Here is a 14,151-nt window from a genome sequence, read left to right on the forward strand (position 1 = left end):
TCAGGCATTAGAAGCATATATTTCCGTTGTTATCTGCTGTTGCTATCAAAGGCACTTTCCTTAACACTTAAAATTTTTAGGGAGATTAATGATTCACCCATTCTTCACTCAACTTCCTAATACATGAATATTTTTGTAAATTTAATTAATTTGGTGTAAAAAACAAATGTTTTCAAGATTATTGCTGTTTGTGGCTCTGATATAGCAACAATTCTGAAACTGGTTTCTTCTGTGTTGGGAAATAGTCTTATTGCTTTTGATGATTTATTATCATGTCTGTATGGTTTTCCCTTAAGCTACATGTGTGGTGGCTTATTTGGTATATTAAATAACGTAGTTTTCCTATGTTCCACATTCATTGATTTGGCTGAAAGCATAGCGAAAAAAACTCCGCTGTACAACATCTTTCTGTAAAATGACAGGTCTTCTGGTGCTTACTAGCATTTTCTATTATTAAAGGTAAACAACATTATTTACTAAATATCTTCACATTATGAGAGAATTGTAAATGAACTGTCCTGCAATGTATAGTTTCATACCTCCCAAGGTCCTTAGGAAACTAAAGAATGACAAATGTGGTGTCAGTTTTTAGTTATTGTCAATTTTTATGGCACTACACACACTCCCTATTGTGAAAACTATGTTACAAATCAGAATAAATGTTGATATTCACACTAATCCAATATGGTATTCAGAAGTCTCTCTTGCTGGTCACTTCAGGTGATGCTATCACTGTGGGTACCAATACAATGGAGTATTGTGACTTATGTTAGACCATGGTTTTGGTATCCTTAATTCAAAAAGGCCAGATCAGAGAAAACGTGGGTGTTTAATTCCACCTCCACATGGGGCACACCCCATCATCACCAGCTGGCACGATGCCAGGAGAGGGAGCAATAGTGGTGGGATTTACAGAAAAGAAACAGGTGACGCCCTGCTGCAAAATACTGCTTTCTCTCTCTCTCTCTCTCTCTCTCTCTCTCTCTCTCTCTCTATGCACAAGACACCTTGTACATACATATGTCTCTAATAAGTTATACCATATTACACAATAAAATAACTTTGTCAAAGGCATTTTATAAAATATATGACAGTATACTGGGGTGCTTTTATCACATCTTCTATAAGAGATTGGTGAAAAATATCTGAGTGTGTAATATGGACCTAAGCAAATAAACAAGCTGGCTAATTTAGAAGTGGTTATAATGGATCATATGCAAGCCTTGAATGGAACTGCAGGCCGCAACAATGAGTATGAATCACCACTGTGTCTGTCCGAGTTTCACAGATTCTGAGAAAGCTTTTGAATCAAATTGGTACTAAAAGCTCTTCACAAGCAATGCAAAAAATCAACTTTGTTGGCATACTGCAAAATACACACACCAATCCTAAAGCTTCCATTAGCTTCAACGAGGCAGAAACATTCAAAACTGAAAGAGAAGCCAGATATAGTCACAGAGGATGTTTTCATATCTCTAAATCAGGAAAGCCATACTTCTTTCATGGAGAGATCACTGGTGACTTTTATTGGTCTGCAGAGAGGACTTATTGTTTAAACTCAGTAGCTCAAATTCACTTTTCTTTTTTACATTTATGCTAGAAGCATCATGCAAAAAAATAATGTTTAAAAGATAATATGCATATTTGGAACTAATGTAATGCAACCATTGATCTAGAAGGAGTGTTAGGGTGCAGAAGCAATGTTAGGGTGCGAAATTACTGTGTTACTTGCACTATAAGAAAGCATGCTCAGCCCCACGAACACCACTTCTGCACTAATCGTACAAAGACATTCCTATTTTGGAAGGTACCACTGCCATAACAATACAAAAATTTACTCAGGTAACAGCTTTATCTAATGGACAGAGTGATAAGTATATACTATATGCATGAGCAACAGCAGCAATGTACATTTTCAAATAATTGCAGTAGATATTTTTCCAAACCTGTTAAGCTGTCCATGCCGTAAAGCTTGCAAGGCTACCCGTGTCAGGTTGAAACTCAGTACAGCAAGAGGAAAGCTATGAGTTGCATCTGTCGACACTCTATAAATGTGGCGTGCCAGTGATGACAATTTGGGATTGCTACTGAGATAGAGCAATTGTAGCATCCCCAGCATCCCGACACCTCGTAGATCTGAGCCCGGATCACTGCCCTGCATGATCAGCATGAGTCATGATCTTTATATTAAAACAACAGATCTGTATAAAACAACACAAAAAATAGAACAATCACTGATAATAGCAATTAGAAGATCACTTACATTCTGACGGTACAAACATTTTAGTTACCTGAAACACTCAATATCACTATGACAAACTCAATCATAACAGCAGCCATGTTGGAGAGGAAGCACTCCTGTCACCATGGCAAATGGTTTGGCATGTCATGTGACTGGAATATCCTCAGCCTTTGAACAGTTGTCACTGAGGCAAATGAGCACAACATGGGAAAGACACACAATATCAGTGTATTTGATCTTATCCATATAGCAGATGCCCAATACATGGGACATTCCATCTGTGAGGTTGTGCATACACTGGCCTTTTCACTTGGTTCAATGACAAGGGTGTATTTCTTGAATACCTTAACACGTGGGGAAACTGCCACCACAGTAAACTGCTGTGGATAACAGTATGTCCACAACAGGGGTCACTGTCAACTACTGCTGATTGTAACAGAAGGTAGTTGGTCTACAGTGCAACAAACTACTTGATATCCAATGGTGGTTATCCACACTCACTATGGCATACAGAAGCTATCATCTCACACCGCACCTCTGCTCAGAGCATGATCCCACAGAACACAGAGATTAGCACAGTCGCAGGAAAACAAGTGAAGAATGAAAGGACGGTGGAAGATTTTGCAGGTTGATATCAATCATGTTACCCATTAGCACATGCCCATGGTAGAAAATGATCACATCAAAAATCAATTTAAGTACCACATCCCACTTACCAACACTGCAAAGTTTAGACAAGTGGCAGATACTTACATAGTATGAAACTGAAACACTGATATGTTTGCAACCCTCTCTAACCAGTAAACGATACAGGAATGAACTGTTCTGTCATGTGTATCAGTTTATTCGCTTACAGCACCTTACATGCTAGCTCTACCTTCAACAAGACAATGCAACATCCCATTAAAGTGAAAGTGTGTAAGAATGGTTTTAGGAACACCCCAAAGACTTAAGAGTACATGAACAGTTCCCCAATCACACCACTTTGATCCTGTTGAGCACTGTGGCCCTCTACTCACATGTGGATTAGCTCCAATAAATCTCTCAGAGTTATGGTCAGTGGTTGAGACATCATGAATCAGAGTGTCTCACCAACACTTTCACCGATTAACAAAGTCTATGTTAACGCAAACAGTTGAATGGGTTGCATTCCATGCCACAATATAGGTGTCAACCACTCATGAGAGTATTACATCTCACACTCTTGACTGTTTATCTACATTCACATACACTAAGGTGACAAAAGTCATGGGATACCTCCTAATATCATGTTGGACCTCCTTTTGCCTGGTGTAGTGTAACAACTCAATGTGGCAGAGACTCAACGAGTCATTGGAAGTCCCCTTCCGGAATATTGGGCCATGCTGCCTCTACTGCTGTCCATAACTGCAAAAATGTCATTGCTGCAGGATTTTGTGCACAAAGTGACCTCTCGATTATGTCCTGTAAATATTCAATGGGATTCATGTTGGGCAATCTGGGTGCCCAAATCATTTGTTTGAATTGTCCAGAATGTTCTTCAAACCAATTGTAAACAATTATGGCCTGGTGACATGGCACACTGTCATCCACAAAAATCCCACCAGTGTTTGGGAGCATGAAGTCCACGAATAGCTGAAAATGGTCTACAAGTAGCCAAACATATCCATTTCCAGTCAATGATCAGTTCAGGTGGACCAGAGGACCCAATCCATTCCATGTAAACACAGCCCACACCTTTATGGAACCAACACCAGCTCGCACAGTGCCTTGTTGACAACTTGAGTCCACGGCTTTGTGGTCTGAACCACACAAGAACTTAGCCATCAGCTCTTACCAACTGAAATCAGGACTCATTTGACCAGGCCACAGTTTTCCAATTATCTAGTGTTCAACCGATATGGTCATGAACTCAGGAGGGGCGCTGCAGGTGATGTCGTGCTGTTAGTAAAGACACTTGAATCTGTTGTCTATTGCCATAGCCCATTAATGGCAAATTTTCCTAAGCTATCCTAATGGATATGTTCGGCGTATGTCCCACATTGATTTCTGTGGTTATTTATGCAGTATTGTTCATTTGTTAGCATTGACAACATTTCCAAAACAGAATGTCCCACGCATGTAGCTCCATCCCCATCCCCATTCAAAGTCTGTTAATTCCCATTGTGCAGCCATTATCACGTCGGAAACCTTTTCACATGAATCACCTGAGTACAAATAACAGCTCTCCCAATGCACTGCCCTTTTATACCTTGTGTAAGAGATACTAATGCCATCCATATAAGCGCATACTGCATGTAAATATTTTATCACATCACAGGTTACTCTATATTCATGATGAGAACAATGCCCTACAGAAATCCAGAAGGCTTTACACAATGAATTACTCTTGAAAAGAGCAAAAAACAGAAAAACTACATAGGCACAGACCAAAAACTTGAATGACATCGAGATTCACAATACATAACCTCTATCATTCTTTCTTCAATCATTTATCCAGTATGTCACCTTAAGTGGTAACGTAGTGGTAAACATGACTTTGTCTGCAATATAGCAATTATTGGAGAGAACTGGTTTATTATTTATGTTCGCAGTAGTTTCACGTTGTTATCTTTGTACACTTACAGAGACGCAAACCCAGTAGAAAGACAACAGAGAAGTTTGTAAGGCAGCATTAAGCTGTGTGGCAGTATACTTTACCCACTAAAATATTCACGTTTATTAAAGCCAAAGGTATAAGTTTAAAGCAGTTATAATGAATACTGAAGGTATTTCAATCAAAATTAATATTTAATTTACTTTCACATAATTTACTTTCACAGACTCTTTAGTGATGTGGATCCTAAAAGATGCTTCTACAAGTAACATGCCAAATTTCTAGATGGTGTGATGAATGGCAGCTAGTTCTAAATGTAGAAAAATGGAAGATAATGCAGATGAGTAGGAAAAATAAACCTGTAATGTTTGGATACAGCATAAGCAGTGTGCTGCTTGACACAAGTCACATCGTTTAAATATCTGGGCGTATGTTGCAAAGTGATATGAAATGGGAAAATGGTTGACTTCAGTCTATTGGGAGAATTCTAGGAAAGTGTTGTTCCTTTGTAAAGGCGACCACTTATAGGACACTAGTGTAACCTAATCTTGATTACTGCTCCAGTGTTTAGGATTAAAGGAAGACGCTGAAACAATTCAGAGGTGGGCTGTTAAGAGTTGTTACTGGTAGGCTTGAACAACATGCAAGTGTTGTTGACATGCTTCAGGAACTCACATGGGAATCCCTGGAGGGAAGATGACATTCTTTTTGAGAAACATTACCAAGAAAATTTAGAGAAGTGACATCTGAAGCTGACTGCAGACCGATTCCACTGCCTTCAACATATATTGTGCATAGGGACCATGAAGATAAGATACATGAAATTAGGCCTCGTACAGAGGCATACAAAAGTTGTTTTTTCCTTTGCTCTATTTGCAAGTGTTACAGGAAAGGAAATAACTAATAGCGGAACAGGATACCCTCTGCCATGCACCATATGGTGGAGTGCAGAGTATTTATGTAGATGTAAATGTAGAACTAGAGTGCTTTCAAATTAATGATGATGAGGTAATCCAGCACTATGTAACATTTGCATTATAGGTGTGATATCTTTTATTCACTACATTGCATTCAGTATATTTAATCAAAAATCATAAGGAGTCACCTTAAGCATCCCTAAAACAATGTTATTAAATCATGTGAATAGAATGGCTTGTTAGCAACATGACTCCATTCGTTCACACACACACACACACACACACACACACACACACACACACACACACACACACACAATACATGAGACATGGACATGCATATGGTCCTTCGAGTGACAGATGACAGACTGCGTCAGGGGCAGCAAGCTGAAGCTGCGAGGATGAACCTCAATTATGCTATGGCAGGAAAGGACTAGCAATGTACGTGCCAAAACTGTTAAATATATGGAGCTCAAGGAAACACTGTTTGCCATGCCACAATAATATATGAACGTTAACACATCACTGACAACAAAAATAACTGCTGTTAATAACAGAAAATGATCCTCACAAAACATACATAAAAGTGTACACACTGAAAAGTTTGAAGTACTTAGAACATTAAGAGAACTGAACAGTTATTGGTCAGACTCGATCCTTACAACTCAACCATTCCAGGTCTAGATTATTCAAACCAAAACATTTGCAAAAATATAGTTAGTAACAAATTACATGTCAGTATCAGGTCTCCTTGTATTTTGGTTAATTATTTAATGAATTATACATCATACATAAAATGTTACCATCAGTGTTTGGACTTTTAAGGATACTTGCACAGGGAGCAGTGCTGAATAAATACAAATTTCTATAATCAATCTATGTTAGTTGCACTAGTGTTACCAGCATCCATAGCAAAATCCAACTATTTCTTCATTTTCTTATGAGGAACAGGCTACATAGAGCGAAGGAGATGACATCATCTGGTAAGTGGCAAAGAAATGTTTGTAGCAAAACCATGCACAGGAAGATTCCCTTGGTTCTCACTTAACTGAAAATCTTTCTTGTACCGCTAAATCCCCTGACATAGATCTTATATACAATAGGAAAGTTCTGGCATAATGTAAATAATATAGGAGTAAAGGAGGTCACTCACCAAACAGCAGAAGCATTGAGTAAATGATACAATCACTCAAAAGAGAATGAAAACTTTGCTGGCTTTCGGAAGAAATCCTTCGGTGCATGCACACGCACGCATGCACACAGCAGTATCCCTACTCTGTGGTAGCTAGCCACACACAGCTGATATTAAAGTTCGACAGGTGGATTAGGGTGAGGTGGGTGTTGTGTTGGTGAGGTGGGTAGAGGGAGAAAGAGGCAGGAAGCAGGGAAAGGGATTGAGGATGGGTAGCGCTGTGTCCCTCTTACCTGCAACACTTACATCCTGTTGATATCCATGCTTCAGGCATCGTCTACCGCACAAACACCTGCAAGCCAAACAACGTCTCAAGCTATGCTCAATTACTGTCACCACATCCTCTACCAACTATTTCCCCTTCCTCTGTCCTGTCATCCCGTCCCCATCCGTGTCCCAATATCATCTTCATCATGCATCATACCTCACCGGTTCTGGTACCTTTGTTATCACATGCCTAGCTCGTGCACATGTCATCCTTCCCTCCTGATTCCCTGACCAGCACACCTAGCTATTCCCTCTCCAAACTCCTCTTCCTGCTTCCCACCTCTTTATTCCTCTACCTGCCCCACCTGACATAACCTACATCCAACCCAAGACCACCTACCACACAGCATGCCAACACTGTGTGTCTAACTGGCACTATGTAGGGGCATGGATAGGTGTGTGTGTGTGTGTGTGTGTGTGTGTGTGTGTGTGTGTGTACTCTAGCTCATCAAAGTATAATGAATGCGATAGAAACTGTCACTATAATCTAAGGTTTAACAAGGCACGATGTTTCAGTTGCTTGGTTACTTATTTATCCTGATCTTGCATCAGATATGAAAATGGCATGAAACAGAAATTTATTTTGTTTACATGTTGTAATGGTATAATTACAATGTGCAAGTATTTAATAAAGTAAAAGGTTTTTCAAAAATGATTGTAATATTATTTCAAAACATAATTTGACTACCAAAATATTTGTCACTTTCTGTATTTGTACCTCTAGTGGTGAAATGCCATCGGAGATGTCACCTGTAGGCCTTGCTACACCAAATATATAAATCTGATGCTAACATTGGTCGTTTTCAACTCTTTTACATGCCACTTTCTGCGCAACACCACCCCCCTCCCCTAACCCTATAAAAGTGATGCTAAGGATGTCCTATCCCCACAGTAATTCTCTCCTGAAACTAAGTTGATGTACGATATGTGATTAAAAATGCTGACTGTGGCTTTTCTGCAAATCTACTATGAGTAAGACAAGAGTTTACGAATGTTATAAATGTTTCAAAGAGGGCTGAGAAGACACTGAAGACGACAGCCGCCCTGGATACCCTAGCATATCAATTACGGATGACAATTTGGAAGAAATAAAGAAAACGGTTCTGTAAACTCACCATTTCACCACCAGTGAGGCCGCTGATGACGTCAGCACATGCTTTGGCTCATGCAATTTTTTTTTTGAGGTTTTGGGCAAGAAACATGTAGCAGCAAAGTTTGCTCCAAAATTGTTGAATTTCAACCACAAATGACATTGCTTAGACATCACTCAGGAACTGCTGAATGAAAACAACAGTGATCCATAACTTCTAAAGAAGATAATAACAGGTGACAAAACATGGGTATATGGGTATGGCGTCCACACCGAGGCCCAACTGAACGAATGGAAACTGCCTGAAGAGCCAAGACTGAAAAAAATTCGATAAGTTTGATCACATTTGAAAGTTTTTCTCTTACCCCTTCCTTCGATTACAATGGGACAGTGCATCATGAGTTCATGACTTATGGTCATATTATCAGTACTGTGCTCTACCTAGAAATTATGTGCCATTTGCATGCACCTATCCAAAGAAAATAACCAGAACTGTTGCAAAACTACTCATGGAAATTACACTACGACAATGCTCCCGCTCACACCTTAATGCTTGTTTGTGATTTTCAGGCAAGAACAAAACCGTTGCGTTACCTCACCTGCCATATTTGCCACGCATAGACACTTGGGACTTCTTTCAATTCCCTAGCCTGAAGAGAACCATGAAAGGATGTTGTTTTGCCACCACTGATGAGATATAAACAAAATTGCTGAAGGACCTGAACACCATGATGAAAAGTGACTTCCAGAAGTGTTTCCAAGGCTGGAAAAAGAGCTGGCACAAGTGTATTATATCTGAGAGGGATTACTTTGAAGGAGACAAAGCTGACAGTGAATAAATAAAGATTGGTTCACACACACACACACACACACACACACACACACACACACACACACACACACACACAGACTGTAGCACCACATGTCTTTATGGCAAAGTTCCAAGAGCTAGAGGGGCAATCAACATTAACCTCTGTTTTCTACATGCTGTCTAAAATTTAGTGCTCTGTATTCTCAAAGTTATGCACGACTGTGACTTGCAGTCTGTTTGTTTGCAAAAGGGTACATCGCTACCTCAACCCTCTCAGTCCTGAATTATTTCTGGAGGAAGGAAACTTTTCCTTTATGTGCTAACGCTTTTAGGCGATTTTTAATGATTGGTCTGTATGTGTGGATGGATATGTGCGTGTGTGCGAGTGTATACCTGTCCTTTTTTCCCCCTAAGGTAAGTCTTTCCGCTCCCGGGATTGGAATGACTCCTTACGCTCTCCCTTAAAACCCACTTCCTTTCGTCTTCCCCTCCCCTTCCCTCTTTCCTGATGAGGCAACAGTTTGTTGCGAAAGCTTGAATTTTGTGTGTATGTTTATGTTTGTTTGTGTGTCTATCGACCTGCCAGCGCTTTTGTTCGGTAAGTCACCTCATCTTTGTTTTTATATATAATTTTAATGATTTTAGATACACAAAAATATGAACCCATTTTCAAATCATAATTTGTACACTTGGCTTTATTTTAGGAACCAAACTAATTACAAAATATTCTCTAACGCAATAAATATTAAAATGATTGTTCAATGATTACCATGCAAAATAACAAGAACAATATTCAATTATACAGTAGAATATAGCAAACCACCATGTATTCAGGTGGTCACAAGCTGCTGCACACTGTGACTTGCAGTCTGTTTGTTTGCAAAAGGGTACATCGCTACCTCAACCCTCTCAGTCCTGAATTATTTCTGGAGGAAGGAAACTTTTCCTTTATGTGCTAACGCTTTTAGGCGATTTTTAATGATTTTAGATACACAAAAATATGAACCCATTTTCAAATCATAATTTGTACACTTGGCTTTATTTTAGGAACCAAACTAATTACAAAATATTCTCTAACGTAATAAATATTAAAATGATTGTTCAATGATTACCATGCAAAATAACAAGAACAATATTCAATTATACAGTAGAATATAGCAAACCACCATGTATTCAGGTGGTCACAAGCTGCTGCACACTGCTACATTGACTTGCTGATATTTTCATATTGATGCCCAACAGTTGGCAGCACTTATGCACGATGAAAAGTTGAACACTCACAAATGTGTACCTCAGTTTTCCATTGGGAAAAATTCTCCTGTTGCAGATAAGGCACAGTAAAAGTTTATATATACAACTGTAGCAAGAGAGACTGAAAGGGTTAAGGTACAACTGTGACATTACGGCCATACACAAAGTTAGAACAGTCTCTTGTACATACTCTCTCACCAATGAAAAGAAAGGAGTACAGCGTAACAGGAAACCACAGCTGAGACAGAATATTTGCGGTTTCAAAAGAAGTTAAAAGAATCAAATTTTATTAGTTCTACTAGTTATTACGACTTGTGACTTCATTCACTTATCAGATATCAGTAGTTTTATTATGACGAGTGATGGTGAGTAAGATATTGTACATGCAATAGTGATGTCAGCTGCCCTCATGTGTCTGTCTGTCTATAGTAAGCATAGTTCGTGATGTGCGAAGCCCCCCTCCCCCCAACTGACCCAATCCACAGTGTGGCAGTACACACAGCATCACTGCCAAATGGTGCATGTGAAGGGACACAGGCATACATCTCTGCATCGTGCTATTTAAACAGCTGTACATTAGATAACGAGTGCACTGTGCAACATATTTAATATTTTTTTCTTTTATTATAGATCACGTTCACTCATGTAAATAATATGTTTTCTTTTCCCTACTGCTTCTTCTTAAGGGTTGATTTATTTTCTTTCTGACGTAGCCTATCTTCTTCCTCCGGGTTAAAACTCTCTCCAAACCAAATTTCATCAAAATCAGTTCGGCTGTTTAGTAATGAAAACACGAGAGACAGCCATACTTTCACATTTAATAATATTAGTATGTATGTATGTATGTATGGATTAAACACACTGAGGACTGTACAAGCACTGTATCCATTGCATTGCGTAGAACATACAAACCAGTAAAAGCATTTTCACAAATGAATTAAGTTCAAAAGTCGAAGAATAAACAGTTTTTTCAGAGTAAATATTTTCCCAAATTCACTTAATATTCCTCAAATCAAACAAGCACCTTTTACTAAACTTTTCTAAAATAGCCTATGTCCTCTCTCAGTGTTCAAGCTTTCTCCACACCAAAATTGGTTCAGCAATTCAGTTTTGAAAATGTAAGAGACAGACACAGTTCCGCAATTATAATATTAGTACAGATGTTTGACTGATGCAATGAGCAAGTCTGTTGTTTATATACACGTGACTAATGAGCAGAGTGAGAAGACTAGTTCGTTCAGAATGTGGCAAAACAAGTTAATGGAAAACAAACTATTCGCCATGAATGTGTATAAAAATGAGGTAGATTCTGTGCATAAAAATGAGGTATATTCCAGTTTACAATGCAAGCCATCAGTTTTGACCTCTGCCACACTCAATATGACGACTGTGACATCACTGGAGGTTCTTTATCGCGCATATTTATAACAGCACTGCTGTGTGGATATTTCTTTTGATGGTAATAGACCTATATTAGTTGTATGTACTGCACACTTTACTAATAAGGCAGTCAGAAATCATTTCTTATTCATAATTTGATGGATTTGGTAAGTGTGTGTGGCAATCTATACTTGATGTACACAAACAATTGTGATACAGGTTATTTCCCAAAAATGATTGTTTGCTTTGGTTCATATAAGCATGTGTTCATATAAGCAACTGTGTATCATTCTCTGTAGTTAAACTATACAGATGGAACAAATCTACTTGTTTTTCGGGTGGCAGTGTTCTGGAACTTTTCAGTAGGATGATATGTGTCGAATTCTATACAGGTCAGCTTCAGTTTGTGACATTTATTATTCCCATATTAAATTATTTCTGTTGTTTCTTTGTTATTCTCTTTTATTTACAAATTCTACAAATCTTCCTGCCCTAATCTAATTTCTTTCCAAGAGGGTTCCAGTAATCAAAAGTTAATCAAATGTGGTACATTATGCACATCACATCACACCATAGTTAACATCATTTTATATTTAATGATTAGAATCTCAGTCTTGATATTATGGAGTTTGTTACATTCACCACAGTATGATGTCAAAGACGCAGTCTCTATTATATACGCACGACAGATATTCGCCAAGGTGATTGCATCAGTGGCCAAAGAAGATGGATTGTAATGTAATTTGTCATAACAACAAAGAGTGACCTCCAACAGCAAAACAAACCAAGAATAAACAACAAGCAACTGTGAAAGGGAAATGTGTGCAATGAGAGGGTTTTGCAGCCACTGAAAAAAATATACTGAGGTGACAAAAACCATGTGATAACAATATGCACATATACAGATGGCAGTAGTATCACGTACACAAGATATAAAAGGGCAGTGCACTGACGGAGCCATCATTTGTGCTCAGGTGATACATGTGGATATGTTTCCGAGGTGATTATGGCCACAAAACGGGAATTAACAGACTTTCAATGTGGAATGGTAGTTGGAGCTAGACGAATGGAACATTCAATTTCGGAAATGAACAGGGAATTCAATATTCCGAGATATGCACAGACAAGAGTGTGCCAAGGATACAAAATCTTCAGGCCTTAGCTCTCACCATGGACAATTCACTTAATGACCAAGAGCAGTGGTATTTTCGTAGAGTTGTCAGTTCTAACAAATCAGCAACAATGCATGAAATAACTGCAGAAATCAATGCGGATCGTATGACAAACATACCCGTTAGGACAGTGTTGCAAAATCTTGCATTAAGGGCATATGAAAGCAGATGACCAAAGAGTGCGCCTCTGCTAACAGCACATTGTCTGCAGTGGCCCTCCTGGGTTTGTGACCATATCGGTTGAACCCTGAACGACTGGAAAACCATGCCCAGGGCAGATGAGTCCAAATTTCATTTGGTGAGAGCTGATGACAGTACGGTTAAAGTGTGGTGCAGACCCCACAAAGTCAATGGACCACAGTTGTCAACAAGGCACTATATAAGTTGGTGGTGGTTCCATAAATAGTGTGGGGTGTATTTACTGGAATGGACTGGGTCCTCTTGTCCAACTGAGCTGATCATTGACCAGAAATGGTTATGTTCAGTTACTAGGAGACAGTTTGCAGCCATTCATGGGCGTCATGTTTCCATATGTCATGTCACCAGGCCACAATTGTTCATAATTGGTTTGAAGAACATTCTGCATAATTTGAGCAACTGATTTGGCCATCCAGATTGCCCAACATGAACCCCATTTAGCATTCATGGGACATAATTGAAAGGTGAGTTCACGCACAAAATATTGCGCTGGCAACACTTTCGTAATTATGCACAGCTACAGATGCAGCATTGCTCAGTATTTATGCAGGGGACTTCCAATGGCGTGTTGAGTCCATGCCATGTCACGTTGCTGCACTACACAGGGCAAATGGAAGCCCTACATGATATTAGCAGGTCTCCCAAAGATGCAGATAAAATAACTGAAAGAGTTAGATGTCTTTGGATAAGCCAGTCAAAGTAATAAAACGAAGAACACGAGCAGCTGCTCGAGCGTCATCAGCTAAAATATCCTGTAAAGTAGATGGCACAGACAGGACAACACGAGATTGACTAAAACAGGGACACGACAATAAAACATGGCGCACTGTTAATACATGACCACAAGGGCACTGCGGGGCTGGGTCACCGGAGAGCAAGTAGCGGTGGCTAAACCGGCAATGCCCAATCCGCAACCTGGTCAGAAGGACCTCTTCTCGACGAAATGGTCGGGAGGAGGTTGTCCAAGCAGTTGGGAATGGTTTTACTGCCCGGAGCTTGTTTCCTTGAAGTGAGGACCAAGCATCCCACCACAACGACACAAGCCTCTTACAAACA

General features: G+C 39.3%; 1 protein-coding gene across 1 annotated transcript in view; it reads right to left on the reverse strand.

Annotated features, from left to right (window-relative positions):
- The window catches only part of LOC126474133 (ELMO domain-containing protein 3-like), a 109,599-nt gene that overhangs the window by 26,356 nt on the left and 69,092 nt on the right, over window positions 1-14,151 (reverse strand). Inside the window, exon 5 of the mRNA XM_050101570.1 lies at window positions 1,947-2,155. Coding sequence (XP_049957527.1) covers window positions 1,947-2,155 — 209 coding nt within the window. The remainder of the gene's footprint in view (window positions 1-1,946; window positions 2,156-14,151) is intronic.

This window comes from Schistocerca serialis, chromosome 4 (assembly GCF_023864345.2).
Source record: "Schistocerca serialis cubense isolate TAMUIC-IGC-003099 chromosome 4, iqSchSeri2.2, whole genome shotgun sequence".
In the NCBI taxonomy this organism is placed as follows: domain Eukaryota; kingdom Metazoa; phylum Arthropoda; class Insecta; order Orthoptera; family Acrididae; genus Schistocerca; species Schistocerca serialis.